The following is a 27,485-nucleotide window of genomic DNA, read 5'->3' as shown; positions in this document are numbered from 1 at the left end:
CAGCCCCCGTCCCTTGGGGGCGGGGCCACGGTTGCGGCCTAGCCAATGGGAGAGCGGAGTTGCGCTTGCGTTTGGGTGGAGGGGCGTGTCTCTCGGGTCGCCGGGCTTGAAAAGGCGTGGCACCGCCCTCTCGTCTCCGGGGGTGGGGTTACGTGTGGGTGACGTGGCGGCTTCTAGTCTTTGGTCGGGTTTCGGCGGCTTCGGTTCCCGGGGAGAAGGCGGTGACGACCCGAGGGATTGTGGCAGTGGCGGTGGCGGCGGCGGCGCCAGGCGGCAGAGAGGAGGTAGGACACGCTCTAAGAGGAGTCTGACCGCAGTGTCTGCTCTGGACAGTTCTTTCCGGGGACGGCGCGGGCTGGGGGGAAGGGAACCAGGGGCAAGCGGGCAAGTCCTGCCGGCCCGGCTCGAAGTGAGCGAATACGTCGCCGTCCAATCAGGAAAGCCCCTGTTGAGAAAGACGTCGGCCTTAGCTAATCAGTGGTTGCAGTCCTCCAGACGGTGGGACTTAGGCGAATCGAGGGTGGTACTTCCTGCTTCTAATAAACACCTAGAGATTTCCCCCCTCCGCCCACCGAAGTGTGTCCCTCTCAGGAGGTCCGTCACCGTTTCTCCCTGACGAGTCGGAGGAACCCGTGGATACGAGAGGGCCCAGTTAGGGCCTAGGGCAGTTGCACGGGCCGGGCTGGAGCTTCGGAGCCACAGGACCTGGCTCTGGCCCTGCCTCTACTTCAGGGCCCGGCCCGCGCTCTGGCCGCCAGAACCAAGTTGGGAGAAGAGTCTGAGGAGCGGGACGGCTTGGGCCAGAGAAGAAGCGGGGTCCTGCCCGCTGCGGTTCGGCCCCAGGATCTGCGGGAGGCTTCGGGCGCGAAAGTCCGTGCCAAGTGCAGAGGGGCCCCGAGGATCTGCTGGTTGGGGGGGATTTGTGGGGAAGGAGGCTGCCTGGGGAATGACACTCTCCCCTCCACCACAGTCCAAGGTTATGCGTCTCAATGATCCCGCGGAAACGCTACGGATCTAAGAACACGGATCAGGGTGTCTACCTGGGTCTCTCAAAGACACAGGTCCTGTCCCCTGCAACTGCTGGCAATAGCAGCAGCGACATCGCCCCTCTGCCCCCCCCAGTGGCCCTGGTCCCTCCCCCTCCCGACACCATGTCCTGCCGGGATCGGACCCAGGAGTTCCTGTCTGCCTGCAAGTCCCTGCAGAGCCGTCAGGTAAGGACCTGGAGTGGGAAAGGCAAGAGCGACTCTTACTCAGACCTGGGAGAGGCGGTGCTCTAGCACCGTTGTTTGAAGTAATTCTTGGGGGAGCCCGATGGAGAACTGGTCCATCTTGGGGAGGGTGGTAGGATCTACCAAGCAACAGAGAAGATGTGGGCTAGCTAATCTAGAGGCAAGGATCTAGGCTTTTTTTTATTATTATTAAATCAGGAATTCCCTGAGCGTAGGGTTGGTATTCCGGAAGGAATATCTCAGGGCAGGAGGTGGCTGCAAGTATATTTGGTTTGGATAAGAAACAGGTTCTCGAAAGAGCTTTTAGCTCAGAGACAAGCCCTTTGAATTCTAGTTCCAGTATAATTTTACCACGTTTGCTCTGTGACAACACAGAAGTTAATCTAGTTGGACCCCAGGTTTTGTATCTGTAAAATGAAGGAAGGTTTCTAAATAAGTAGTTCTAATCAAAACCACTTTGGAGTGCTTTTTAAAAAATTAGATTTGTCTTGGTCCAGACTTTCTGAATCCAAGTGGAACCTGAATAAATGTAATTTAAAATATTTTTACTGGTCAGCTCTTGTTAGCTGCTCTTCTGTACGATCTCCATGAGTTTTAAGTTTATCCTCTCTGATTCCCGGATTGGAGGAATAGAATGGTAATACTAGTTACCATTTATTTAGTGCTTAGAATGGACCTGGTATTTGGCTAAAATAACTTACAACCCTTAGGTTTTTTTTTTTTAATTTTTTTAAATTTATATATTTATTTTATTATTTGTTTTTGGCTGCGTTGGGTCTTAGTTGCGGCATGCGACTCTTAGTTGCAGCATGTGGGATCTAGTTCCCTGACCAGGGATCGAACCCCGGCCCCCTGCACTGGGAGCGCTGAGTCTTATCCACTGGACTACCAGGGAAGTCCCAACCCTTAGGTTTTTTAATCTTAGCAAGAACAAGAGGTGTGTGGATTGTCTTCATTTTACAGAAGAGGAAGTAGAGATTCAGAATGGTTTACGCAACTTGCCCCAAACCCCCCATGTAGTAAGAGGTGGCACCTAGATTTGAACCCAGGTCTACCTGTATGGACCGTCTGGTGGAGGATGCCGCTAGTGTTAGAGGGTGAGTTTAGTAGACACCTGAGGAACAGTGAAAGCTGGAAATGGGGAGGGAAAACTAAAGTTTTACCTCTTGACGTTGCTTTTCAGAATGGAATCCAGACAAACAAGCCAGCTCTGCGTGCTGCCCGGCAGCGCAGTGAATTCACCCTCATGGCCAAGTGAGTTGAGAGAAGTTATGTGGTGGGATGACCAGTGTCTGAGGAGAGGTAGCCTTGCCTGTGGTGACCTTGGCCGTGAGGACTGGGATTGGTTGTGCTGGTGCTAATGTGGGAAAGGCTCTCTCCTTCCCTTCCCGCAGTGTTCCCATTAATGCTCGTTTGCAGGCGCATTGGGAAAGACCTCAGCAACACATTTGCCAAGCTGGAGAAGCTGACAATCTGTGAGTGTTCCCGGGGCCTTTCAGAACTGGGGCAGTGAACCCGGGAGGGCGGAGGAACCATACTTCCTGAGCCTGGTCTTCGACCTCACCTGTCGTGGCTTCTTGTTTGTCTCTGCAGTGGCAAAGCGCAAGTCCCTCTTTGATGATAAAGCAGTGGAAATTGAGGAGCTAACGTATATTATCAAACAGGTGAGCGACTAGCAATCGGGAGAGCCCAGCATTTCAGTTGGATCACTTCCATCATTTTCCCTTGCTCTAGAGTCCCAGAGAAAAGTTTCTAGAGCCAGCCCCAAACATCCCACTCATCCATTGTGTCAGTGATCATCTACTGTGTACAAAGCACCGCGCTGGGCACTTGCCACACAAACATTACGAGGCAAGATACCTGCCTTCAAGGGCTTATTGTCTAGAAGAGGTATCCAGCCCCATAAACTCACACTTACAATGAATAGGAGGCAAGTGGTACAGAAAAGAGCTTATGAAAAGATGAATGAGATAGTCTGGGGACACTGGGAAAGATTTTATTGAGGATGTGACATCTGAGCTGGTTTCAAGGCTTGTGGAGAAGCAGTGGAAGAACATGCCAGACAAAGGAAACAGTGTGTGCAGAGGCATGTCTTATAAAAGGGAAAGTTTAAGTTTTTGCTCAGATATCACCTGCCCAGGGAGGCCTGCTGTCACCATGCTGTTTAATACCCCAGCGCCCCGAACTCTCATCTCCCTTATGTTGCTCTAGTTTCTTTTTTATAGCACTTGTTACATTCTAATGGTCTCTATAATTAACTTATGTTTGTTTGTTTCCTCCCACTTACCTCATCTTCCTCAAAAAAGGAAAAAAAAAGTGCTAATGCCATAAGAGCAGAGATTTTTCTTTCTGTTTGTTCATGGATGTATCCCAGATGCCTGTAACAGTGTCTGGCGTGTATTAGGTACTCAGTATTTGTTGATCGAATGAGTGATTGGCAGCAGATGAGGCTGAAAAGGTAGACTGGTAGCTGTCTGTGAAGATCATCATGGGGGCTTGCTAAGGAGTGTGGAATCACTCTGAAGTGTGTGGGCTGCAAAGACGATTAGAACCTGGATTCCAATTTTGTCTGCAAGACCCTAGTATAGCAGTTCTAACAGTGTTATTTGTTTCTTTCCTGGAACAATGTAATAAGAATAAAATGAGAAACTGAATGACCATGGGGGAAAAAGGAACACCCTGGAGCACGAACGGTCAGAGAGGCTAGGCTTGTGCAGTCCTCCAGTATGAAGATGATTACGGCAGAGGCCAAAGGGCAGACACATTCTGGAGATGCTGTGCTGAGTAGAAAAGAGAGGGTTCCGTTAACTACTGGGGCATCATTGCATAGGCATTTAAGAACCAGTGACTGGATTTAGACAGACTTCAAATCCCAGGCTCACCAATTATGGTGTGCCCTTGGGTAAGCTACCTAACTACTCTGAGCTTCAGTTCACTTATAAATAAAAAGGGCATAATAACAGTACCCACCTCACAGGGTTGTTACGAGGATTTATTAGTTTATTTTTTCAATCACTCACGTTATTGAGTGACTTTGGCTGCCTGGTTCTGGGGCTTCAGCAGTGAACAAGACAAATGCAGTCCCTGCCCTTGGGAACTTCCTTGCTGAATGGGTGAACCAGACACTATACAAGCAGACAGAAGAGACAGTTTCAGGTAGTGGCACATCCTATTAAAGAAATGAGGTGAGTGAGTTCCTCAGGGTAGGGGCCTACTTTATATGGGGTGATCTAGGATGGTTTGGCTGAGGAAGGGACACGGAGACCTGAATGGTAAGGAGGAAGTTGGTCATCCAAAGATCTGACGGGGGCACATTCCAGAAAGTGGGACTAGCAAAGGGAAAGGCCCCGAGGCCTGGGCAACCTTGATGTGAAAGGCTGTGAAACAGGCCAGCGTGGCTGCAGCACAGGCAGTGAGAAGGAGGGCTTTGGGGGGGTGAGGTCAGAGGAGTGAGTGGGGCGAGACCACATAGCCCGTGTAAGCTAGGTAAGGAATTTGGATCGTGTACTAAGTTTAGTGGGAAGCTCTTGGAAGATTTTGAAGCAGGGAAATGACATGCACTATTTTTGGTTTAGAAGATCACTCTGGTTGTTGTGTAGAAAGTGGATTGTAGGGGGCAAATTCTAAAAGGAAGATCACTTAGGAGGCTCTGGGCAATTTTTAGAGAGAGGACAGTTTGGACTAGGGTCGCTCTGTTAGAGAAGGAGATGAGTGGACACATTCAGAGTATATGTTGGAATCAGCTGGGTTCTTTGTGGGTTCCTTGTGGATTAAGGGAAGGAGAGAGGAATTGAGGATGATTTCTTAAGGTTTTTTTCTGAGCAACTGGTGAGCGGTGGTGCCATTTACCAAAATGGCAAAGAAGGAAGGGGGAATAGCTCTGGGGGGGAAATTAAGAGTTATTTTCTATGTTAAGAGAAAGTCGTAAGCTGCTTAGCAGGTTGCATGGCGCACAGTAATCAAACCCGAGACCGCTGTTCTGTTCACAAAGTGCTGAGTATGTAGTAAACGCTCAGTGTAGGTTATGGTTGTGCTGTGGCATATAGGTTGGGTTAAGGAGATGTCAGTATGTGACTTAGAAGCTTCTAGCTTGGGCGACTAAGTGGGGAGTGGTGCCATTTTCTAAGTTCCTGGGGGAGGAGATTTTATGGGAGAAAACCTGGCATGCAATTTTGGACACATGGCTGTGAGGAGGCTCCATTAACTCCAGAGGGACAGAGCAGCCAGCAGCAGAAATTGTCCAGGGGTCTCAAGAGAACTTTGGGGGCTAGGGTACTAATTGGAGGGATACTACCTGGGGGTACTATTGGAGGGACTGTAGAAGTTGCCTAATCTAGTTTTTTCTTAACTTTTATTTATTTATTTATATTTTGGCTGCGTTGGGTCTTTGTTGCTGCACGCGGACTTTCTCTAGTTGCGGCGAGCAGGGGCTACTCTTCGTTGCGGTGCGTGGGCTTCTCATTGCGGTGGCTTCTCTTGTTGCGGAGCACGGGCTCTAGGTGCACGGGCTTCAGTAGTTGTGGCTTGTGGGCTCAGTAATTGTGGCTCTCAGGCTCTAGAGCGCAGGCTCAGTAGTTGAGGCGCATGGGCTTGAGGTGGATTCTTAACCACTGTGCCACCAGGGAAGTCCCTAATCTAGTTTTTTTCCTAGCCTGTTCCTTGAGCTCACTATTTTTGAACTCTTCCCCCTCTCCCTCCTTCTTCCTCTGGTCCTTCCCTGGACTTTGCTGTCCTGGGGCGGCAAGCTTTCTCTGCCACTCCCAGCCGCCTCCTTCATCTCGCTTGTCTCACGAGGCCCTTGGCAGGCAGGATTGGGAAGCAGGTGATCCATTGGCCTGGTGTAGAAAGCCTGGCTGTGCTACTAATTCATCGTGTATAGCGTTAGACAAGTCACATCTTTCACTCTTTTGCAGTAGTAATTTTTAAAAGGAATTCTGTATATAAAAAGCATTTCGTTGATGCTTCTGGGAAGCCATGGTGCCTTTGACTCTTCCCGTCTCCTGAGTACAGCACAGATGCTTTGTTGCTCAGCATGCTCTGGGTCTGAGATTTTGGCCTTTTGAAGGGTTCTATGGCCATGAGCATGGCCTCACAGTGGGGGTAGGACAGCAGGGTGGAGGGAGTAAACACCTCAGGTCTTTACGAATGGACGGGGCCATATTTCACCTCTTTCTGGCTCTACCCCGCAGGGACTGAGCCTGAGCAAACTCCAGAGCTTGGACTATCCCAGCAGGCCCTTCCGGTCTGTACAAGATACCATCACCCCTGCTAATAATGTCCACCCTGCCATCCCTGCCAGAGATGTCCATGTGGGAGACACGCTGGCTGAGGACCCCATGGTTGATACTCAGTTTTTCTGTTGGCTCTTTCACCAGGACATCAATAGCCTCAACAAACAAATCGCCCAGCTTCAAGATTTCGTGAGAGCCAAGGGCAGCCAGAGCGGCCGGCACCTGCAAACCCATTCCAACACCATCGTGGTCTCCCTGCAGGTGGGACCCGGGAGAGGGAGAGGCAGAAGGGAGGAAGGCGTTGTCTTCTCTGGCTGACCCTCTCTCCTTTTCTTTCAGTCAAAACTGGCCTCCATGTCCAATGACTTCAAATCAGTTTTAGAAGTGAGGACAGAGGTGAGAAGAATCTGTGTAGGAGGGATAGGAATCGGGGTGAGGGCCCCAGAGGGAAGTGGGAAGGGGACACGTGGAAGGGCAAGGGCAACAGGGTCACGGGCACCAGGAGAAATCTCTTTAATGTGCCCGCTTTCCAGCGGCCTCAGGACCTTTGCATTTCTTCCCCAACCCTAGAACCTGAAGCAGCAGAGGAGCCGGCGGGAGCAGTTCTCCCGGGCACCCGTGTCAGCCCTGCCCCTTGCCCCCAACCACCTAGGTAAGTCACAGGCAATACAGGGAGCCCTGATGGATAAGGCTTAGTTACTCCGGTTCTGGTATCTTCCAAAGGCAGGGGTTTGGTAGGAGAATGGAGGGCCAAGGAGGTTGCTAGGCTTTGTCTCTCAGAGGTCAGACCTGATTGCTGGGATTTATGATCCATACCTAGTCTCCAGCATTCTCAGTGTTGGGGGTGAATTCAATCATGTTCAGAAGAATGACAGTTTCTAATTTTTTTTGCACTTACTCGTTGTATTCCCATTCTGTCATTTAATTTTCACAACCACCTTTTGAGAAAGCAACTATTATTATCCCCCATTTTACAGGTGAGGAAACTGAGACTCAGAGAGGTTAAATGACTTGTCCAGGGTCACAAGGCTAGTAAGTGCCAGAGCTGGAATTCAAATCCAGAGCATGTGGGCTTTGAACCTTTTAACCACTAAGAAGTGCTGTGTCTTCTTTCTTCCCCCAGGGGGCAGTGCTGTGGTTTTGGGGGCGGAGTCTCGAGCCTCTGGGGACGTGGCCATTAACATGATGGACTCTAGGACCAGCCAGCAGCTGCAGCTCATTGATGAGCAGGTATCCACGCTCTGAGCTTGGGAGGAGTTGCTCCTCTGTTTTCCTCTGTGGTCACAAGCAAGCGTTTGGAATGTGCCATGGGTGGAATGGCAAAGTGGAGGGTCCTAAAGAGGCAGGCCCTACCCTGCAGAAGCTCCCAGTGCTCATGTATGCTGTCTCTCCTCTGAAGGATTCCTACATCCAGAGCCGGGCAGACACCATGCAGAATATTGAGTCCACAATTGTTGAGCTGGGCTCCATCTTCCAGCAGTTGGCACACATGGTTAAGGAACAGGAAGAAACCATTCAGAGGTGAGATTCTTTCTCTCCTTAACTTCAAAAACAGGAGCCTTCTCTTCCCTGTGGATTGGCATCCTAAAGGTCCCCAGGGACAGCTTGATGCCCTTTGAAAGAGAAGTGAATCCTGTCCACCCATAGGGTCAAGTTCACCTGCCTCCATCCACTCAACAAGTGTTAATTGAGCACCTGTTCCTTGTCAAGCACTGTCCTAGGTGCTGGGGATACAGTGATGAATAGCACAGTTAAGTCTATTTTGTGGAGCTTACTTTGTAGTATGGAATTTAATAGTGTGGGTGAGAACAGCTGTTAAAAAGAATTGAGAAGAAATTTTCAGGTACTGATAAGGGCTATACTGAGAATTAAAGTCGGATGAGGTGTTCAGAAAGTGATGGAGGAGGTATATCAGATTGGGCGGCAGGGAAGGCTGCTCTGAAGACTTGATGTTTAAGCAGAGACATGAACTACAAGAGGGATCCAACCATGCAAAGGAGAGGGTAAGAGTTGTCTAGGCAGTGCGGACAGCTAGAGCAAAGGCCCTATGATGGGACAGTCCTGCTGTATTAAAGAATCAAAGGACTTCCCTGGTGGCACAGTGGTTAAGAATCCGCCTGCCAATGCAGGGGACACGGGTTCGATCCCTGGTCCAGGAAGATCCCACAGGCTGCGGAGCAACTAAGCACGTGCACCACAACTACTGAGCCTGCGCTCTAGAGCCCGTGAGCCACAACTACTGAGCCCACGTGCCACAGCTACTGAAGCCCATGCGCCTAAAGCCCGAGCTCCACAACCAGAGAAACCACTGCAATGAGAATCCTGTGCACTGCAACAAAGAATAGCCCCCACTCGATGCAACTAGAGAAAGCCTGTGTGCAGCAAGGAAGACCCAACGCAACCAAATAAATTAATTAATTTTTTAAAAAATTTTAAAAAAAGAATCAAGAAGGCCAGTGCAGCTGGAAAGCAATGAACAGGAAGAGAAAGGTACAGGATAAGACTGGAGGGAGGTAGGCAGAGCCCACGCACGGGAAGGCCTCTCTGCTCCCCTGGGGCCCCCTGCTACTGCACGAGGCATTTTATCTGCTCCTCTTTGGCACTTAGCGTTCATTCAGTCAGTTACGGAGATACAGTCAAGGATGAAAGAGACAAAGAACCCTCCCCTTGTGGAATATACATTGTTGTAGGGGAGATAGATAAGTTAAAATATACATAATAAGTAAATGGTCCAGTATATATTTTTGCCCAGTGATAAACCCATAAATAAAAGTAGAGTAGGGTAAACTAATCAGGAGTTCTAGGTTTGGAGGAGCAAGTTGTAATTTTAAATAGGATGGTTATTAAGAGAGGCCCTATTAAGAAGATGACGTCTATCCAAGAAGGGGGAAGGTAAGGGAGTTTGCCATGTGGATATATGGAGAAGAGTACCAGGCAGAGGGAAGAACCAGTGTAAAGGCCTTCAGGCAAGAATATGTCTGATGAGTTAAAGGACAGCAAAGAAGCCACTGCATCTGGGGACAGGTGAGAAGGAGAGTAGTACTGGGTGAGGTTAGAAGGGAAATGGGAGACCAGATCATGTGGGGCCTTTTAAAGCCAGTGTGAGGATTTAGCGTTTACTCTGAGTGACATGGGGAGCCATTGCAGGGTTTTGATGAACGGTTATACTATCTGACTTCTGCTTTATTTATTTTCTGGGCCGCACTGCGTGGCTTGTGGGATCTTAGTTCCTTGACCAGGGATTGAGCCAGGCCACTGCAGTGAAAGCGCCAAGTCCTAACCACTGAACTGCTAGGGAATTCCCTCTGACTTCTATTTTAAAAGAATCATTTGGTTGCTGTAGTCAGAACAGATTGTAAGGACCTAGGATAGATGCAGGGAGATGGGTGCAGAGGCCTTTTCAGTAATCTAGGCAAGAGGTGATGGTAGCTGGGACCAAGGTTGTATGAGTAGTAGTTGCACTCTGGATGTATTTTGGAGGTAGAAGCAATAGGATCAATTACTTGATGAACTGAATGCAGGGCGTGAGAGAAAAAGAATTTATGATAACTCCAGGCTTTTGATGTAAGCAATCAGAGGGATTCATGCTCTTCACTTGAAATAGGGCTGGTTACGCAGGGTAGAGTAGATTTGGGGCAAAATAAGTTGTGTTGGACACGTCCAGCAAGAGGTGGACCGTTGTTTGTTAGACATCTAGGTGGAGATAGTGAACAGGCCGATAGATATAAGGAGTTGAGGAGACAGGTCTGGGCCAAGAGTGGGCAGAATTGGACTTTGAAACTAGGCCAAGGGAGTTCTAAGAGGAGGATCAAGCACTGAGTCCCAGGGCTATTTCTGGACTCAGTTCTCAGTTCTGAGGGAGCGCACTGAACAGGAGCACAGCTTGTGAGGTAGGAAGAAAAATAAATGAATGTGGTGTCCTAGGAGCCAGGAGAAGAAAATGATTCAGGGAAAGAATCAGCTGTGACAAATTTTGCTTATAGGCCAAGCAAGATGAGAGCTGAGAATTTAATTGGAGTGTTTAGTTCATTAATAGTTAATAATTTTTGCTAAGGTTGGATTTAGGCCTACCATTTTACTATTTTTTTTTCTGTTTTTCCCTTCTGTTTTTTGTTCCTCTCTTCCTTCTTTCCTGTCTTTTGAACAGTTGGAAAAAAAAATTTTTAACTCCATTTAAATTTGTCTGTTGGTATTTTAGCTATATGTAATTGCTTTTTTTTTTTCCAGTGGTTGCTCTAGGGATTACAATATGCATCATTAACTTTTCACAGTCAGCTTCATATAAAATGTGAGAACTTTGCAACCCTCTCCTCCATCTTTTATGCTTTAGTTGTCATATTTGTTGCATCTACATACTTTATAAACTTCACAATATGATAGTATAATTTTTATCTTAAAGAAATTAAGAGGAAAAAATAGTCTTTTATACTTACTCATATATTTACTGTTTCTAGTGCTCTTCATTTCTTCCCTAATACCCAGTTTCCATCACTTCCCTTTAACCTGGATAATTTTCCTTAGTACTTTTTGTAGTGCAGTTCTGCTGATGACAAATTCTTTTACTTTTATTTTTTTTAATATAAATTTATTTATTCATTTATTTAATTTTTGGCTGCATTGGGTCTTCGCTGCTGCACATGGGTTTTCTCTAGTTGCTGAGAGCGGGGGCTACTCTTTGTTGCAGTGCACGGGCTTCTCATTGCAGTGGCTTCTCTTGTTGCGGAGCATGGGCTCTAGGCGCATGGGCTTCAGTAGTTGTGGCGCTTGGGCTTCAGTAGTTGTGGCTCATGGGCTCTAGAGCGCAGGCTCAGTAGTTGTGGTTCACGGGCTTAGTTGCTCCGTGGCATGTGGGATCTTCCCGGACCAGAGCTCGAACCCGTGTCCCCTGCATTGACAGGCGGATTCTTAACCACTGCACCACCAGGGAAGCCCCTTCTTTGAATTTATGCTGCTTGGGGTTCTCTGAGCTTCTTGAATGTATAAATTTATGTCTTTCACAAAGTTTAGGGAATATTTGACCATTATTTCTTCAAGATTTTTTTCTGCCTCTTTCTCTTTCTGTTTTCGTCTTCTAGGAATATATATATATATACACACACACATATATATAATCAACTGTAGGAATTCCCTGGTGATCCAGTGGTTAGGACTCAGCACTTTCACTGCCAAGGGCCTGGGTTTGATCCCTCGTTGGAGAACTAAAATCCCGCAAGCCACGTGGCACGGCCAAAAAAAATCAACTATAACTATATATTTATTTTGCTGATATATATATATCAACAAATTACATCTCATTAGGAGGCATTTAATGTCAGATTGACCCTGTATTATCTAGAACAAGTTTGATCACTTGATTAAGGTAGTAACAGATAATCTCTCCTTTTAAAAGTACATTTTCTTCTTTGCGATCAGCAAGTGATTATGGGATACCCTTTATCCCATAACATTAGGTTAAAGGCTTTTTTCCCAAAAAGCCTTTAACCTAATGTTTCTAGTAGCCAGTTATGATGCTTGTCTGGTCTGAATCAATTTATCTAATTTGGGTGTGTTTTTTCTGTAAAGAAGAGCTTTCCTTTATTAACTGCATGAGCTGAAGTTCATCTTTTTTTTTTTTTAGAAATTATTATTTATTTATTTTTGGCTGTGTTGGGTCTTCGTTTCTGTGCGAGGGCTTTCTCTAGTTGTGGCAAGCGGGGGCCACTCTTCATCGCGGTGCGCAGGCCTCTCACTATCGTGGCCTCTCTTGTTGCGGAGCACAGGCTCCAGTCGCGCAGGCTCAGTAGTTGTGGCTCACAGGCCCAGTTGCTCCGCGGCAGGTAGGATCTTCCCAGACCAGGGCTCAAACCCGTGTCCCCTGCATTGGCAGGCAGATTCTCAACCACTGCGTCACCAGGGAAGCCCCTGAAGTTCATCTTAATTAGGCTGGATAAACCTTAATTATTTTCCTGTATTTTCAGAGTAAATAGTTATGGAGTAGGTGCCATAGTAGTGACCAAGGAGGTTTTTTGTTTTGTTTTATTTCTTCCTTGTTTTTGAGTATCATTACGGGTTTAAGGTTTTTATTTATGTTTTATATTACAATTAGTTAGGATAATGATTATTTTCAATGTTCAGATTGTTCCCAATTTGTCCAGTGGAAGACAGGAGGTTTTTGTTTTGTTTTTTTAAAGAATGGGAGAAAATTAAAGTATGTTTGTATTCTTTTTTTTTTTTTTAATAAATTTATTTTATTTATTTATTTTTGGCTGCATTGGGTCTTCGTTGCTGTGCACGGGCTTTCTCTAGTTGCAGTGAGTGGAGGCTACTCTTTGTTGTGGTGTGCAGGCTTCTCATTGCGGTGGCTTCTCTTGTTGCAGAGCACGGGCTCTAGGTGCGTGGGCTTCAGTAGTTGTGATACGTGGCTCAGTAGCTGTGGCTCACAGGCTGTAGGGCGCAGGCTCAGTAGTTGTGGCGCACGGGCTTAGTTGCTCCGTGGCATGTGGAATCTTCCCAGACCAGGGATTGAACCTGTGTCCCCAGCATTGGCAGGCAGATTCTCAACTACTGTGCCACCAGGGAAGCCCCATATGTTTGTATTCTAATGGGAATGATCCAGCAGAGAAATAAAAATTGATAATATAGCAGGCAGGGGGAAGAATCTTAAAGTTATGTCTTTGAGAAGGTGAGAGGAAGTGGGATCCAGTGGATAAGTAGAGGACTTGGCTTTGAGACGAGCTAGTGAGAGCTGGGAAAGCAGATGCTGGGGGGAGGGACCAAGATAGCTGAACTCATGGCACTGTGTAAATGCCTGGGACTCAGCACCTAGTAGTTGAATAAATAAACAAACATCCTTTTAACCATTGGTTGCCAAACCTGGGTGTTCATAGGAACCCCCTCCCCCTATAGAGCTTATAAAAAATGAAGATCTTGCCAACCAGTGGCTGGCAGCCGCTGCACAAGGCAGAGCCTGGCAACTAGCCAGACCAGGGGCCAGCCATGCCTACTGGGCCACCTACGCCTAGTCAGCCCCACCACAGCAGAAGGGCCCACACAACATGGGGCAGCCCTAGAGCATATAGCTCTGGTGACCGAGGGAAGTGAACTGCTGGGATGCATAGGACATCTCCTACGAAAGGCCATTTCTCTAAGGTCAGGAAACATAACGAACCTACCAGGTACATAGAAATAAAAGCAGCAAATTGGGCAAAATGAGGTAACAGAGGAGCATGTTCCAATCAAAGGAACAAGTTAAGACCCCAGAAGAAGAACTAAGTGAAGTGGAGATAGGCAAACTACCTGATAAAGAGTTCAAGGTAATGATCATAAAGATGATGAAGGAACTTGGGAGAAGAATGGATGAACACAGTGAGAAGATTAACAAAGAGTTAGAAGATGTAAAGAAGAACCAAACGGATGAATATAACTGAAATGAAAAATATACTAGAAGGAATCAACAGTAGATTAAATGATACAGAGGAATGGATCAGTGAGTTGGAAGATAAGAGTAGTGGAGGGCTTCCCTGGTGGCGCAGTGGTTGAGAATCTGCCTGCTAATGCAGGGGACGCGGGTTCGAGCCCTGGTCTGGGAAGATCCCACATGCCACGGAGCAGCTGGGCCCGTGAGCCACAACTACTGAGCCTGCGCGTCTGGAGCCTGTGCCCCGCAACGGGAGGGGCCGTGATAGTGAAAGGCCCGCGCACCGCGATGAAGAGCGGTCCCCGCACCGCGATGAAGAGTGGCCCCCGCTTGCCGCAACTAGAGAAAGCCCTCGCACGAACCGAAGACCCAACACAGCCAAAAATAAAATAAATAAATAAATAAATATCCTCCAGACCCTAATCCACCTGCCTTTAAAAAAAAAAAAAAAAAAAGAGTAGTGGAAATCACTGAAACTGAAAAGAAAAAAAAAAAAGTGAGCACAGTTTAAGAGACCTCTGGGACATCAAGTGTACTAACATCTGCATTATAAGGGTCCCAGAGGGGAAGGGAGAAAGAGACAGAGAACGTATTGGGAGACATAATATTATAGCTGAAAACTTCCCTGACCTGGGAAAGAAAACAGACATCCAGGTCCAGGACACCCAGAGAGTCCCGAACAGCATCAACCTGAAGAGGACCACACAAAGACACATTGTAATTAAAATAGCAAAAATTAAAGACAGAGAATATTAAAAGCAGCAAGGGAAAAATAACAAGTTATGTACAAGAGAACTCCCATAAGGCTATCAGTTGACTTTTCCAGCAGAAACTCTGCAGTCCAGAAGGGAGTGACATGATATATTTAAAGTGATGAAAAGGAAAAACCTACAGCAAGAACACCCTACCTGCCAAGGCTTTCATTCAGATTTGATGAGGGAATCAAAAATTTTATAGACAAGCAGAAGCTAAAAGAGTTCAGCACCACCAAACCAGCTTTAGAAGAAATGTTAAGGGGACTTCCCTAAGTAAAAAAAGGCCACAACTAGAAACATGAAAATTATGAAAGGAAAAAGCTCATTGGTAAAATTAAATATACAGTAAAAGTAGTAAATCAACCACTTACAAAACTGGTAGGAAAATTAAAAGACAAAGAGTAAAATCACCTATATCTACAATAAGTAAGTAAGGGGTACACAAAACAAAAAGTTGTAAAATATGATGTCAAAAACTAACTGTGGGGGAAGGGAGTAAAAATACATTTGAACTTAAGAGATCAGCAACTTAAAATAACCACATATGTATATTTATAGATTGCTATATATAAACCTATGGTGACCATAAACCAAAAATCTATAATAGATATACAAAAAAGAGAAAAGAATTCAAACATAACACCAAAGATAGTCATCACATCATAAGGGAAGAGAACAAAAGAAGAAAGGAACAAAAAGAACTACAAAAACAACCCTCAAACAACTAACGAAATGGCAATAAGTACATACCTATCAATAATTACTTTAAATGTAAATGGACTAAGTGCCCCAATCAAAAGACATAGAGTGCCTGAATGGATACAAAAACAAGACCCATATATATGCTGCCTATATATGACTCACTTCAGATCTAAAGACACACACACAGACTGAAAGGGGATGGAAAAAGGTATTCCATGCAGATGGAAATCATAAGAAAGCTGGGTAGCAATACTTATATCATACAAAACAGACTTTAAAACAAAGACTGTAACAAGAGACAAAGAAGGACATCACATAATGATCAAGGGATCAATCCAATAAGAAGATATAACAATTGTAGACATACATGCACCCAGACATAGGAGCACCTGAATATATAAAGCAGATATTAACAGACATAAAGGAAGAAACTGACACTAACACAATAATAGTAGGGAACCTTAATATCTCACTTCTATTAATGGACACATCAGACAAGAAGTCAATAAGGAAACACTGGCCTTAAGTGACACATTAGACCAAATGGGTTTATATAGAGAACATTCCTCCAAAAGCAGCAGAATACAAATTCTTTTCAAGTGCATATGGAACATTCTCCAGGATATATTACACGCTAGGCCACAAACCAAGTGTTAGTAAATTTAAGAAAACTGAAATCATATCAAGCGTCTTTTCCAACCACAATGCTATGAGAGTAGAAATCAACTACAAGAAGAAAATGCAAAAAAAACTAACAAGTGAAGGCTGAACAATATGCTGCTAAACAACCAATGGATCACTGAAGAAATGAAAGGAGAAATAAAAATTATCTGGAGACAAAATGAAAACAATAATCCAAAATCTGTGGGATGCAGCAACAGCAGTTCTAAGAGGGAAGTTTATAGCAATAGAAGCCTGCCTCAGGAAATAAAAATCTCAAACAACCTACCCTTACACCTAAAGGAACTAGAAAACGAAGAACAAACAAACCCAAAGTTAGTAGAGGAAAGAAGTAATAAAGATTAGGGAAGAAATAAATGAAATAGAGACTAAAAAAAAAATAGAAAAGATCAATGAAAGTAAGAAGAGATAAACAAGATTGATAAACCTTTAGCCAAACTTATAAAGAAGAAAAGAGAGAGGGCCTAAGACAATAAAATCGGAAAAAGGAGAAGTTACAACTGATACTACAGAAATACAAAGGATCAAAAGAGATTACTATGAAAACTATATGCCAATAAAATAGACAACCCAGAAGCAGAGAACAAATTCCTAGAAACGTATAATCTCCCAAGATGAATTAGGAAGAAATAGAAAATATGAACAGACCAATTACCAGTAGTGAATCAGTAATTTTAAAAAACTTCCAACAAAAGTCCAGGACCAGATCACTTCACAGGTGAATTCTACCAAATGTTTAGAGAAGAGTTAACACCTATCCTCAAACTATTCCAAAAAATTGTGGAGGAAGGAGTGATCCTAAACTCATTCTACAAAGCCAGCATCACCCTGATACCAAACCAAAGATATCACAGAAAATAAAATTACAGGCCAATATCACTGATGAACATAAATACAAAAATCCTCAACAAAATATTAGCAGACTGAATCCAACAATACATTAAAAATACACACCATGATCAAGTGGGAGCTTATTCCAGGGATGCAAGGATGTTTCAATCCACAAATCAGTGTGATATACCACATTAACAAACTGAAGAATAAAAATTATAGAGCATTTCAATAGGTGCAGATAAAGCTTTTGACAAAATTCAACATCCATGTATGATAAAAACTCTTCACAAAGTGGGCAGAACATGCCTCAACATAATAAAGGCCATATATGATAAGCCCACAGCTAACATCATACTCAGTGGAAAGCTGAAAGCATATCCTCGAGATCAGGAACAAGGATGCCCACTCTCACCACTTTTATTCAGCATAGTATTGGAAGTTGTATCCACAGCAATCAGAAGAAAAAGAAATGAATCCAGATTGTAAAGGAAGAAGTAAAACTGTCACTGCAAACGACATGATACATAGAAAACCCTGAAGATGCCACCAAAAAGCTACTAGAGCTCATCAATAAATTCAGTAAAGTTGCAGGATACAAAATTAATACACAGAAATCTGTTGAATTTCTATACACCAACAACAAACTTACCAGAAAGAAAAATTAAGGAAACTCATTTACAATCGCATCAAAAAGAATAGGAATAAATCTAAGGCAGTAAAAGACCTGTACTTGGAAAACTATAAGACACTGATGAAAGAAATTGAAGAGGACACAAACAGATGGAACAAAATTCCATGTTCTTGGATTGGAAGAATTAATATTATTAAAATGACCATACTACCCAAGGCAATCTACAGATTGAGTGCAATCCCTATAAAATACTAATGGCATTTAGTCTTTTTTTTATTTTAATTTTATTTATTTTTTTATACAGCAGGTTCTTATTAGTCATCAATTTTATACACATCAGTGTATACATGTCAATCCCAATCTCCCAATTCATCACACCACCCCCCCCCACCGTTTTCCCCCCTTGGTGTCCATACGTTTGTTCTCTACATCTGTGTCTCAATTTCTGCCCTGCAAACTGGTTCATCTGTACCATTTTTCTAGGTTCCACATATATGCATTAATATACAATATTTGTTTTTCTGTTTCTGACTTACTTCACTCTGTATGACAGTCTTTAGATCCATCCACGTCTCAACAAATGACCCAATTTCGTTCCTTTTTATGGCTGAGTAATATTCCATTGTATATATGTACCACATCTTCTTTATCCATTCGTCTGTCGGTGGGCATTTAGGTTGCTTCCATGACCTGGCTATTGTAAATAGTGCTGCAATGAACATTGGGATGCATGTGTCTTTTTGAATTATGGTTTTCTCTGGGTATAGGCCCAGTAGTGGGGTTGCTGGATCATATGGTAGTTCTATTTTTAGTTTTTTAAGGAACCTCCATACTGTTCTCCATAGTGGCTGTATCAATTTACATTCCCACCAACAGTGCAAGAGGGTTCCCTTTTCTCCACACCCTCTCCAGCATTTGTTGTTTGTAGATTTTCTTATGATGCCCATTCTAACTGGTATGAGGTGATACCTCATTATAGTTTTGATTTGTATTTCTCTAATAATTAGTGATGTTGAGCAGCCTTTCATGTGCTTCTTGGCCATCTGTATGTCTTCTTTGGAGAAATGTTTATGTAGGCCTTCTGCCCATTTTTGGATTGGGTTGTTTGTTTTTTTAATGTTGAGCTGCATGAGCTGTTTGTATATTTTGGAGGTTAATCCTTTGTCCATTGATTCGTTTGCAAATATTTTCTCCCATTCTGAGGGTTCTCTTTTCGTCTTGTTTATGGTTTCCTTTGCTGTGCAAAAGCTTTGAAATTTCATTAGGTCCCATTTGTTTATTTTTGTTTTTATTTTCATTACTCTAGGAGGTGGATCAAAAAAGATCTTGCTGTGACTTATGTCAAAGAGTGTTCTTCCTATGTTTTCCTCTAAGAGTTTTATAGTGTCCAGTTTTACATTTAGGTCTCTAATCCATTTTGAGTTTATTTTTGTGTATGGTGTTAGGGAGTGTTCTAATTTCATTCTTTTATATGTAGCTGTCCAGTTTTCCCAGCACCACTTATTGAAGAGACTGTCTTTTCTCCATTGTATATCCATGCCTCCTTTGTCATAGATTAGTTGACCATAGGTGCATGGGTTTATCTCTGGGCTTTCTATCTTGTTCCATTGATCTGTGTTTCTGTTTTTGTGCCAGTACCATATTGTCTTGATTACTGTAGCTTTGTAGTATAGTCTGAAGTCAGGGAGTCTGATTCCTCCAGCTCCATTTTTTTTCCCTCAAGACTGCTTTGGCTATTCGGGGTCTTTTGTGTCTCCATACAAATTTTAAGATTTTTTGTTCTAGTTCCGTAAAAAATGCCATTGGTAATTTGATAGGGATTGCACTGAATCTGTAGGTTGCTTTGGGTAGTATAGTCATTTTCACAATATTGATTCTTCCAATCCAAGAACATGGTATATCTCTCCATCTGTTGGTATCATCTTTAATTTCTTTCATCAGTGTCATAGTTTTCTGCATACAGGTCTTTTGTCTCCCTAGGTAGGTTTATTCCTAGGTATTTTATTCTTTTTGTTGCAGTGGTAAATGGGAGTGTTTCCTTAATTTCTCTTTCAGATTTTTCGTCATTAGTGTAGAGGAATGCAAGAGATTTCTGTGCATTAATTTTGTATCCTGAAACTTTACTAAATTCATTGATGAGCTCTAGTAGTTTTCTGGTGGCATCTCTAGGATCCTCTATGTATAGTATCATGTCATCTGCAAACAGTGACAGTTTTACTTGTTCTTTTCCAATTCGTATTCCTTTTATTTCTTTTTCTTCTCTGATTGCCGTGGCTAGGACTTCCAAAACTATGTTGAATAACAGTGGTGAGAGTGGACATCCTTGTCTTGTTCCTGATCTTAGAGGAAATGCTTTCAGTTTTTCACCATTGAGAATGATGTTTGCTGTGGGTTTGTCATATATGGCCTTTATTATGTTGAGGTAGGTTCCCTCTATGCCCACTTTCTGGAGAGTTTTTATCATAAATGTGTGTTGAATTTTGTCAGAAGCTTTTTCTGCATCTATTGAGATGGTCATATGGTTTTTATTCTTCAGTTTGTTAATATGGTGTATCACATTGATTGATTTGCATATATTGAAGAATCCTTGCATTCCTGGGATAAACCCCACTTGATCATGGTGTATGATCCTTTTAATGTGTTGTTGGATTCTGTTTGCTAGTATTTTGTTGAGGATTTTTGCATCTATATTCATCAGTGATATTGGTCTGTAATTTTCTTTTTTTGTAGTATCTTTGTCTGGTTTTGGTATCAGGCTGATGGTGGCCTCATAGAATGAGTTTGGGAGTGTTCCTTCCTCTGCAGTTTTTTGGACGAGTTTGAGAGGGATGGGTGTTAGCTCTTCTCTAAATATTTGATAGAATTCACCTGTGAAGTAATGGCATTTAGTCTTTTGTGGAGACACAAAAGACTTGCAATATCCAAAACAATTTTGAGAAAGAAGAACAGAGCTTGAGGTGTCATGCTCCTTGTCTTCAGACTGTACCAAAGCTACAGTAATCAAAACACTATGGTACTGAAACAGAAACAGACACATCAATGAAACAGAATAGAGAGCCCAGAAATAAACCCACGCACTTATGGTCAATTAATCTATGACACAGGAAGCATCAATATAGAGTAGGGAAGAGACGGTCTCTTCAGTAAGTGATGCTGGGAAAACCAGACAGTTACATGTAAAAGAATGAAATTGGAGCATTTTCTCACACCATATACAAAAGTAAACTCAAAGTGTGGGAATTCCCTGGTGGTCCAGTGGTTAGGACTCTGCGCTTCCACTGCCAGGGGCCCGGGTCAGGGAACTAAGATCCCACAAGCCACATGGTGCATCAAAAAAAAAAAAAAAAAAGTAAACTCAAAGTGGATTAAAGACCCGAAATGTGAGACCAGAAACCATAAAATTCCTAGAAGAAAACACAGGCAGAACACTCTTTGACATAAATCATAGCAATATTTTTTGCATCCATCTCCTAAAGCAAAGGAAACAAAACCAAAAATAAACAACTGGGACCGAATCAAGGTTTTGCACAGCAAAGGAAACCACTGACAAAACAGAAAGATAGCTTACCAAAACAGAAGATATTTGCAAATGATATGACTGATGGGTTAATTTACAAAATGTATAAACAGCTCATACAACTCAACATCAAAAAATCAAACAACCCGATCAAAAAATGAGTAGAGGGACTTCCCTGGAGGTCCAGTGGTTAAGACTCTGTGCTCCCAATTCAGGAGGCACAGGTTCGATCCCTGGTCAGGGAACTGGCATCCTGTAAGCCGAACAGCACAGCCAAAAAAAAAAAGGCAGAAAACCTGAATAGACATTTTTCCAAAGAAGACATACAGATGGCCAACAGGCACATGAAAAGATGCTCAACATTGTTAATCATTAGAGACATGCAAGTCAAAACCACAATAAGATACCATCTCACACCTGTCAGACTGGCTATCATCAAAAAGACCACAAATAACAAATGGTGGTAAGGATATGGAGAAAAGGGAACCCTTGTGCACTGTTGGTGGGAATGTAAATTGGTGCAGCTACTGTGGGAAACAGTATGGAGGTTCCTCAAAAAAGTAAAAACATTAGAATGACCATATGGTCCAGCAGTTCCACTCCACTCCTGGGTATATATCCAAAGAAAACGAAAACACTAATTTGAAAAGATACATTCACCCCTGTGTTCACAGCACCACTATTTAGAATAGCCAAGATATGGAAACATCCTAGGTGTCCATCAACAGGTGAATGGATAAAGAAGATGTAGTGTATGTATACAATGGAATACTGCTCAGCCATAAAAAGAATGAAATCTTGCCATTTGCAGCAACTCTTGCAACAGTGAATAGGCTTGGAGTGTATTATGCTTAGTGAAATAAGTCAAAGACAAATAGTGTATGATATCACTTATATGTGGAATCTAAAAAATAAGACAAACTACTGAAAGAGACAAAAAAGAGACAGACTCAGATATAAAGAACAAACTAGTGGTTACCAGTGGGGAGAGTGAAGGGGGAGGGGCAACATGCGGGTGGGGGATTAAGAGGTACAGACTACTGTGTATAAAATAGGCTACAAGGATATATTGTACAGTTCAGACAATACAGACAATATTTTATAATAACTAATTGGAGTATAACTTAAAAATTGTGAATCACTATGTTGTACATCTAAAACATATAATATTGTAAATCAACAATACGTCAATTTAAAAAATGGAAAGAAAAAAATGAATGAATATAGCAAAACAGAAACAAATTCACAGATATAGAGAACAAACTAGTGGTTACTGATGGGGAGAGGGAAGGGAGAGGGGCAAGATGGGGGAGGGGTTTAAGAGATAAAAACTATATATAAAATAAATAAGCTACAAGAATATAAATATTTTACAGCACAGGGAATATAGCCAAAATTTTATAATAACTTTGAATGGAGTATAATCTATAAAAATTTTGAATCACCATGTTTTATACCTGAAATTACTATAGTATCTTAAATCAGCTATACCTAATTTAAAAATATATTTTCTCCTGGAAAAAAAAAAAAAAATGAAGGTTCCTGGCAGTCCACTGCACTCACATCTGTGGAATCAGAATCTCCAAGTGTGAGGCCAGGAACCTGTTTTTTTTACCTTGCCCAATTCTTCAGACTACTTCTATGTTCTCAGTTCGGTAAGAAGAAAGGCCATTAGTGGAGAGAATCAAGGAGAGGAGGTGTGGGAGTTTTGAGGAATCCACAGGTTCACACATTCCCGCCCACTTGCTCTGATGCCTTCAGGCAGTGTCCAGGCCTGGATGTTCTTTATTCCCCACAGCACCTAGCAAGCAGAGCGCTTGTACTCTTGGTTGTTGATCAAGTGAAACTGCCTGAACACCTGCATTTGTATAAAGCAGGTTTCCCAACACCAATGCATTAAGCAGCCTCACATATTTAAATGGGCAATTTAACGGCACTGTGAAGACAGCAGTCTTGATCCTAGAACCAGGAGGATTGACTGATTCTTATCTGGTTCAACTGAGACCTAGGGAATTCAGTTGAATTGCTGAGTTAGGCCATAAACACTGGAGCTTCTCAGGCTACAATGTTTTTGTTTTTGTTTTTTGGTTGCATTGGGTCTTCGTTGCTGTGCGCGCTCTAGTTGCAGCGAGCGGGGGCTACTCTTCATTGCGGTGCGTGGGCTTCTCATCGTGGTGGCTTCTCTTGTTGTGGAGCATGGGCTGTAGGTGCATGGGCTTCAGTAGCTGTGGCACGCTGGCTCAGTGGTTGTGGCTCGTGGGGTCTAGAGCACAGGCTCAGTAGTTGTGGCGCATGGGCTTAGTTGCTCCGCGGCATGTGGGATCTTCCCGGACCAGGGCTCGAACCCGTGTCCCCTGCATTGGCAGGTGGATTGTTAACCACTGCGCCACCAGGGAAGCCCCTGCATGTGTGTTTTAAATAGAGTTAGGGAATTCCCTGGCGGTCCAGTGGTTAGGACTCTGCACTTCCGCTGCAGGGGGCATGGGTTCCGTCCCTGGACAGGGAACTAAAATCCTGCATGCCACGCAGCGAGGCCAAAAAGAAACAGAAAACAAACAAAAAAACCCCACAAACAAACGGAAAACAAAACTGAAAGCCTTTTATTTTTTAAAAAAAGTTAGAGTTATAGTATGTATACAACTTTACATTCTAGTCTTCCTTGAAAAAGTGTCATAAGTATTTTTCGGTGTTAGTACTCATTTGTTCATTGGTTTAGCAAACATTTGTCGTTGCTCCTGTGAGCTAGTCCTCCTGGATCTGGGGATAGGGAGAGAACGCAAGAGGCCGCAGACTGGTGCTGGGTGAGGAGAATGAGGTTTTTTCTGGGACAGCTGAGAGGCATGAGATGCATGGTCTAAATGCTTAGAAGAGAGGCCTAAGCTAGAGATAAGGACTTGGGAGTCAGCAGCTTCTTGGTGAAACCATGGAGGTAGATGAGACTACCCAGGGACAATGGGTAAAGTGAGAATAAGGACAGGACAGCTCCCCATGGATTCCAGGCATATGTGGTGAAGGGAAGAATCTGTCCAAGAGACTGAGGAGGAAGTTTTAGGGAGATGAGAGAAAAAAGCAAAGAGATGTGAAACTGAGGTGGAAAGAATTTTAGGGAGAAAGGGGTCGTTATTTCTTGGTGCCCCTGAGAAAGGAAGTGTGAATTAAGGATCCTCAAGCATTACTTGGATCAGGGGGCTTGGATTAATTGGATCAGTGCCAGCAATTTCAGTTGAGTGGCTCAGAAGCAATCTGGCAGTAGATTGAAACATAAAAGGGAAATAACAAAGGAGAGAAAATTTGTGGGCAATGATATGAAAAAGAAACTGAAATTTTGAAAGGATGATATTTTTAAAATAGACTCAGATATTCTTGTGTTTGCTTCCTGCAAATGCCAGTGGATCTGGATTTGAGCACCCTCTTGAGAAACCACTGATTTAGTCCAAAGTTCTCAGTATGTAGTTTTCTGGGCCCCACCCTAGAATCTCTGAATGTGAGACCTAAGAATTTGCTTTTTTTTTTTTCTGCCCACTCCTTGTGGTATGTGGGATCTTAGTTCCCCAACCAGGGATCAAACCCCGGCTCACAGCAGTGAAAACGCTGAGTCTTAACCACTGGACCGCCAGGGAATTCCCTCGCAGTCCCGTGGTTAGGACTCCACGCTTTCACTGCTGTGGGCTCAGGTTCGACCCCTGGTCGGGGAATTAAGATCCCACAAGTCACTTGGCTTGGCAGAAAAAAAAAAAAAGAAAAAGAATTTGCGTTTTTGAGACGCTCAACAGGTGATTCTTATTTTTTTCTAAGGTAGAAAAACTGCTGATCTAGTGTTACTCAGTCATTTTCCTTTTACCTCCAACTTGTAAATTAAAAATTTTCAAACTATAGAAAAGTTGGGAGGATAGCATAAGGAACACCTATATTCCTCTCACCTGGATTCACCAACTGTTGACATTTTATCACATTTGCTTCCTCTCACCTTTTTTTTTTTCTGAATCATTTAAAATTAGGTGCAAACATCATGACATTTTATCCCCAGCTACTTCAGCAAGCATCTGCCAAAAATAGGTATTCTCCTGAGCAGCCACAATACCATTATCAAGCCTAAGAAAATGAACAATTCTCCAACATAATCCAGTACTCAGTCCATACTCAAATTTCCCCAACTGTTCTAAAAAAAAAAGTTTTTAGCTTTTTTCCTTGAATTTAAGATTCAGGCAACATTCACACATTTCATTTGATTGTTGTGTCTCTGTAGTCTGCTTTTGTTTTTTGTGTGTGTGTGATACTTACTTTTTTTTTTGAAGAGGCCAGTGTCTCTTGTACGAGGTCCTACATGTTTATTTGTCCACTGTTTTCCCTATGATTAAATTTAAGTTCCATGTATTTGGCTGGCTACGAAGATGATCATATCAGTAGGCACTTGATGAGGTTATCTCTTTTATTGGTGATACCAAGTTTGGCCACTTGTTCAAGGTGGTGACCATCAGACTGAGTCATCTGTGGAGTGATGCTTTGAGTCCCTGTGAAATTTCCAGCTCCTTAGCCCCCTGATGGTCCTTGCCTGATTCGTTTGTGAGAGTGTGTGTTGCAAAATGGTAATTTTCTAATTTGCTCATTCCTTCTACATTTATTAGCTGACATTCTTCCTTAAAGAAGTTTTCTGTCTTAAAATTACTATAGAATAATAGTAATTTCTTTCCTTGTATTAGATTTCATTCACAGACTCCCATTTAAAATCTTTTATATGCCAGATTGCATTCATTGTTTTCCCATTTTTGTTAAGCAAAGCCATTATAATTGCCAATATGCATGAGCTTAATTGGGTATGAGATGACAAACGCATCCACACTGAGAAATGTAATTATAGCCAAAAGCTAGGAAACCTGATACTTCAATTAGCCTCCCTGACATAAACAGGGAGTCATGTACAATCCAGGCTCCTGTATTTGGACAGAGATTAGCTCACCGTCCTCCTGACCACCTTACCAGGACCTTGGGCTTGCAGCCACTGGCCCAGCCTTTCCTCTCACTTACCTACTTGATTACCAGGCTCCACCAACTTCTCTGACCTCACAGCTCCCACAGGTGCCTGCTCCCAGCGACTCCCTGCAAAGACCAGGGTTTATATTTGGTTTTTAGGACTGCATATTCAGATTAGCTGGGATATGTTTGATTTTCCTCAGCAGTGTCTCAAGAGATTGCCATTGTTCTGAGAACTTCTCTATATCCTGAGAGACATGTTCTCCTAATATAGGGCTTTTCTTATCCCTTGACTTCCTGTCCATATCATCAACTTTTTCTTCCTTTCTCACTCAGAACCAGGGTTTCCTTACCATAATGGTCTGTGAACTTATCCCCCTTTTTACAAATGCAATACTGTTTATTAGACAAAAATCAGTAAATACCGATGAGCAAAAAAATATAACTAACATTTTGGATCCTCTTAGTATGGGTTGGGCACTTTATATACTCATTTAAGACTGACAACAAACTTACGATTTGTGTTATCCTCATTTTTCCTTCCTTTGCAGTTGAGGAAAATGAGACTTGAGGTTAAATGACTGGCTTAGGGTCATAAGCTAATAAGTTGCAGAGTTGATTTTCAAACCACAGCCAAGACTTGTTTATATTACCCTTCCAGAGCTTTTTCTATATATCAATACAAATATATATACATGCAGAAAATACACTTCAACAGCATTCTTTTTAATCCAGTGTCATTCTCTTTCCCCTCCTCCTGGCCCTATCCCCAGGATCGACGAGAACGTGCTGGGAGCCCAGCTGGATGTTGAGGCCGCCCACTCAGAGATCCTCAAGTACTTCCAGTCGGTCACCTCCAACCGGTGGCTTATGGTCAAAATCTTCCTCATCCTCATTGTCTTCTTCATCATCTTTGTGGTCTTCCTTGCCTGAACCCTCTCCACTCTGAGGCACTCCATGGGGGTTTGGAACCCTCCAGGGAGGGCAGGTGGCCAGAGCTGCCACTGAGCCTATGCAGGGTGCTTGGGAGAAAGGCCCTGTTTCCTTCGAACTGCTAAGAATGGCCACTGCCCCCAATCCCCGACTCCTTGCCTCTGGCCACCCCGTCCTCCCCTCACCACCCTCCAGCCCATGAAACACACACGGTTCTGGATTTGGACTCTGCTGTGAAGTGGCTGGAAGGGAGCAGAGGCCAACTGGGGGGCTCAACGCGCAGGTTGTCTCCACTAGGAGATTTTTATAAACCCTCCCCAGCCTGTCGCAAAAGAAACTTCGGCAGCAAGGGGAGGTGATGTCCTCCCCCACCTTCCTGAGAGTGAGGAGAGGAAGTGAAACTGGTCCAGGGACCAACTTTCCCATCTGGGTTAGAATTTGACCTCTTCTTCCTCTCTTCACCATGTGAGGCAGGGGGCCCTGAGCCCCCCGGCTGCCTGCATAACCCCAACTTTGGCTGCAGGTGACTCTCAATCTGCCAAATGTGCTGCAGCCTGTTTTCTCCCAATTACAACAAGACTGTCAGCCTCACTAGCCATGTC

General features: G+C 43.5%; 1 protein-coding gene across 2 annotated transcripts; it reads left to right on the top strand.

The window, feature by feature from the left end:
* Nucleotides 1–147: 147 nt before the first annotated feature.
* STX5 (syntaxin 5) lies at nucleotides 148–27,474 on the top strand. Of its 2 annotated transcripts, none has more exons than XM_059931816.1 (11): nucleotides 148–284; nucleotides 1,123–1,214; nucleotides 2,416–2,486; nucleotides 2,652–2,707; nucleotides 2,826–2,896; nucleotides 6,608–6,724; nucleotides 6,803–6,859; nucleotides 7,034–7,115; nucleotides 7,587–7,693; nucleotides 7,863–7,984; nucleotides 26,724–27,474. In XM_059931816.1, the coding sequence occupies exons 2-11, from the start codon at nucleotides 1,152–1,154 to the stop codon at nucleotides 26,881–26,883; spliced, it is 906 nt and encodes a 301-aa protein (XP_059787799.1). In that variant the 5' UTR covers nucleotides 148–284; nucleotides 1,123–1,151; the 3' UTR covers nucleotides 26,884–27,474. The 2 variants fall into 2 exon arrangements, with proteins under 2 accessions (XP_059787799.1, XP_059787798.1); XM_059931815.1 differs by having other exon boundaries at nucleotides 971–1,214.
* Nucleotides 27,475–27,485: the final 11 nt, after the last annotated feature.

Source organism: Balaenoptera ricei, chromosome 8 (genome assembly GCF_028023285.1).
Source record: "Balaenoptera ricei isolate mBalRic1 chromosome 8, mBalRic1.hap2, whole genome shotgun sequence".
In the NCBI taxonomy this organism is placed as follows: domain Eukaryota; kingdom Metazoa; phylum Chordata; class Mammalia; order Artiodactyla; family Balaenopteridae; genus Balaenoptera; species Balaenoptera ricei.
Note: the sequence above shows the minus strand (reverse complement) of the source record. Positions and strands in the feature narration are given on the sequence as shown.

Coding starts and splice junctions, on each gene's coding strand:
- STX5 (XM_059931815.1), top strand. CDS start 990: ATGATCCCGCGGAAACGCTACGGATCTAAGAACACGGATCAGGGTGTC. Junction 2,487..2,651: donor GAATTCACCCTCATGGCCAA/GTGAGTTGAGAG, acceptor GCTCGTTTGCAG/GCGCATTGGGAAAGACCTCA. Junction 6,725..6,802: donor CCATCGTGGTCTCCCTGCAG/GTGGGACCCGGG, acceptor CTTTTCTTTCAG/TCAAAACTGGCCTCCATGTC.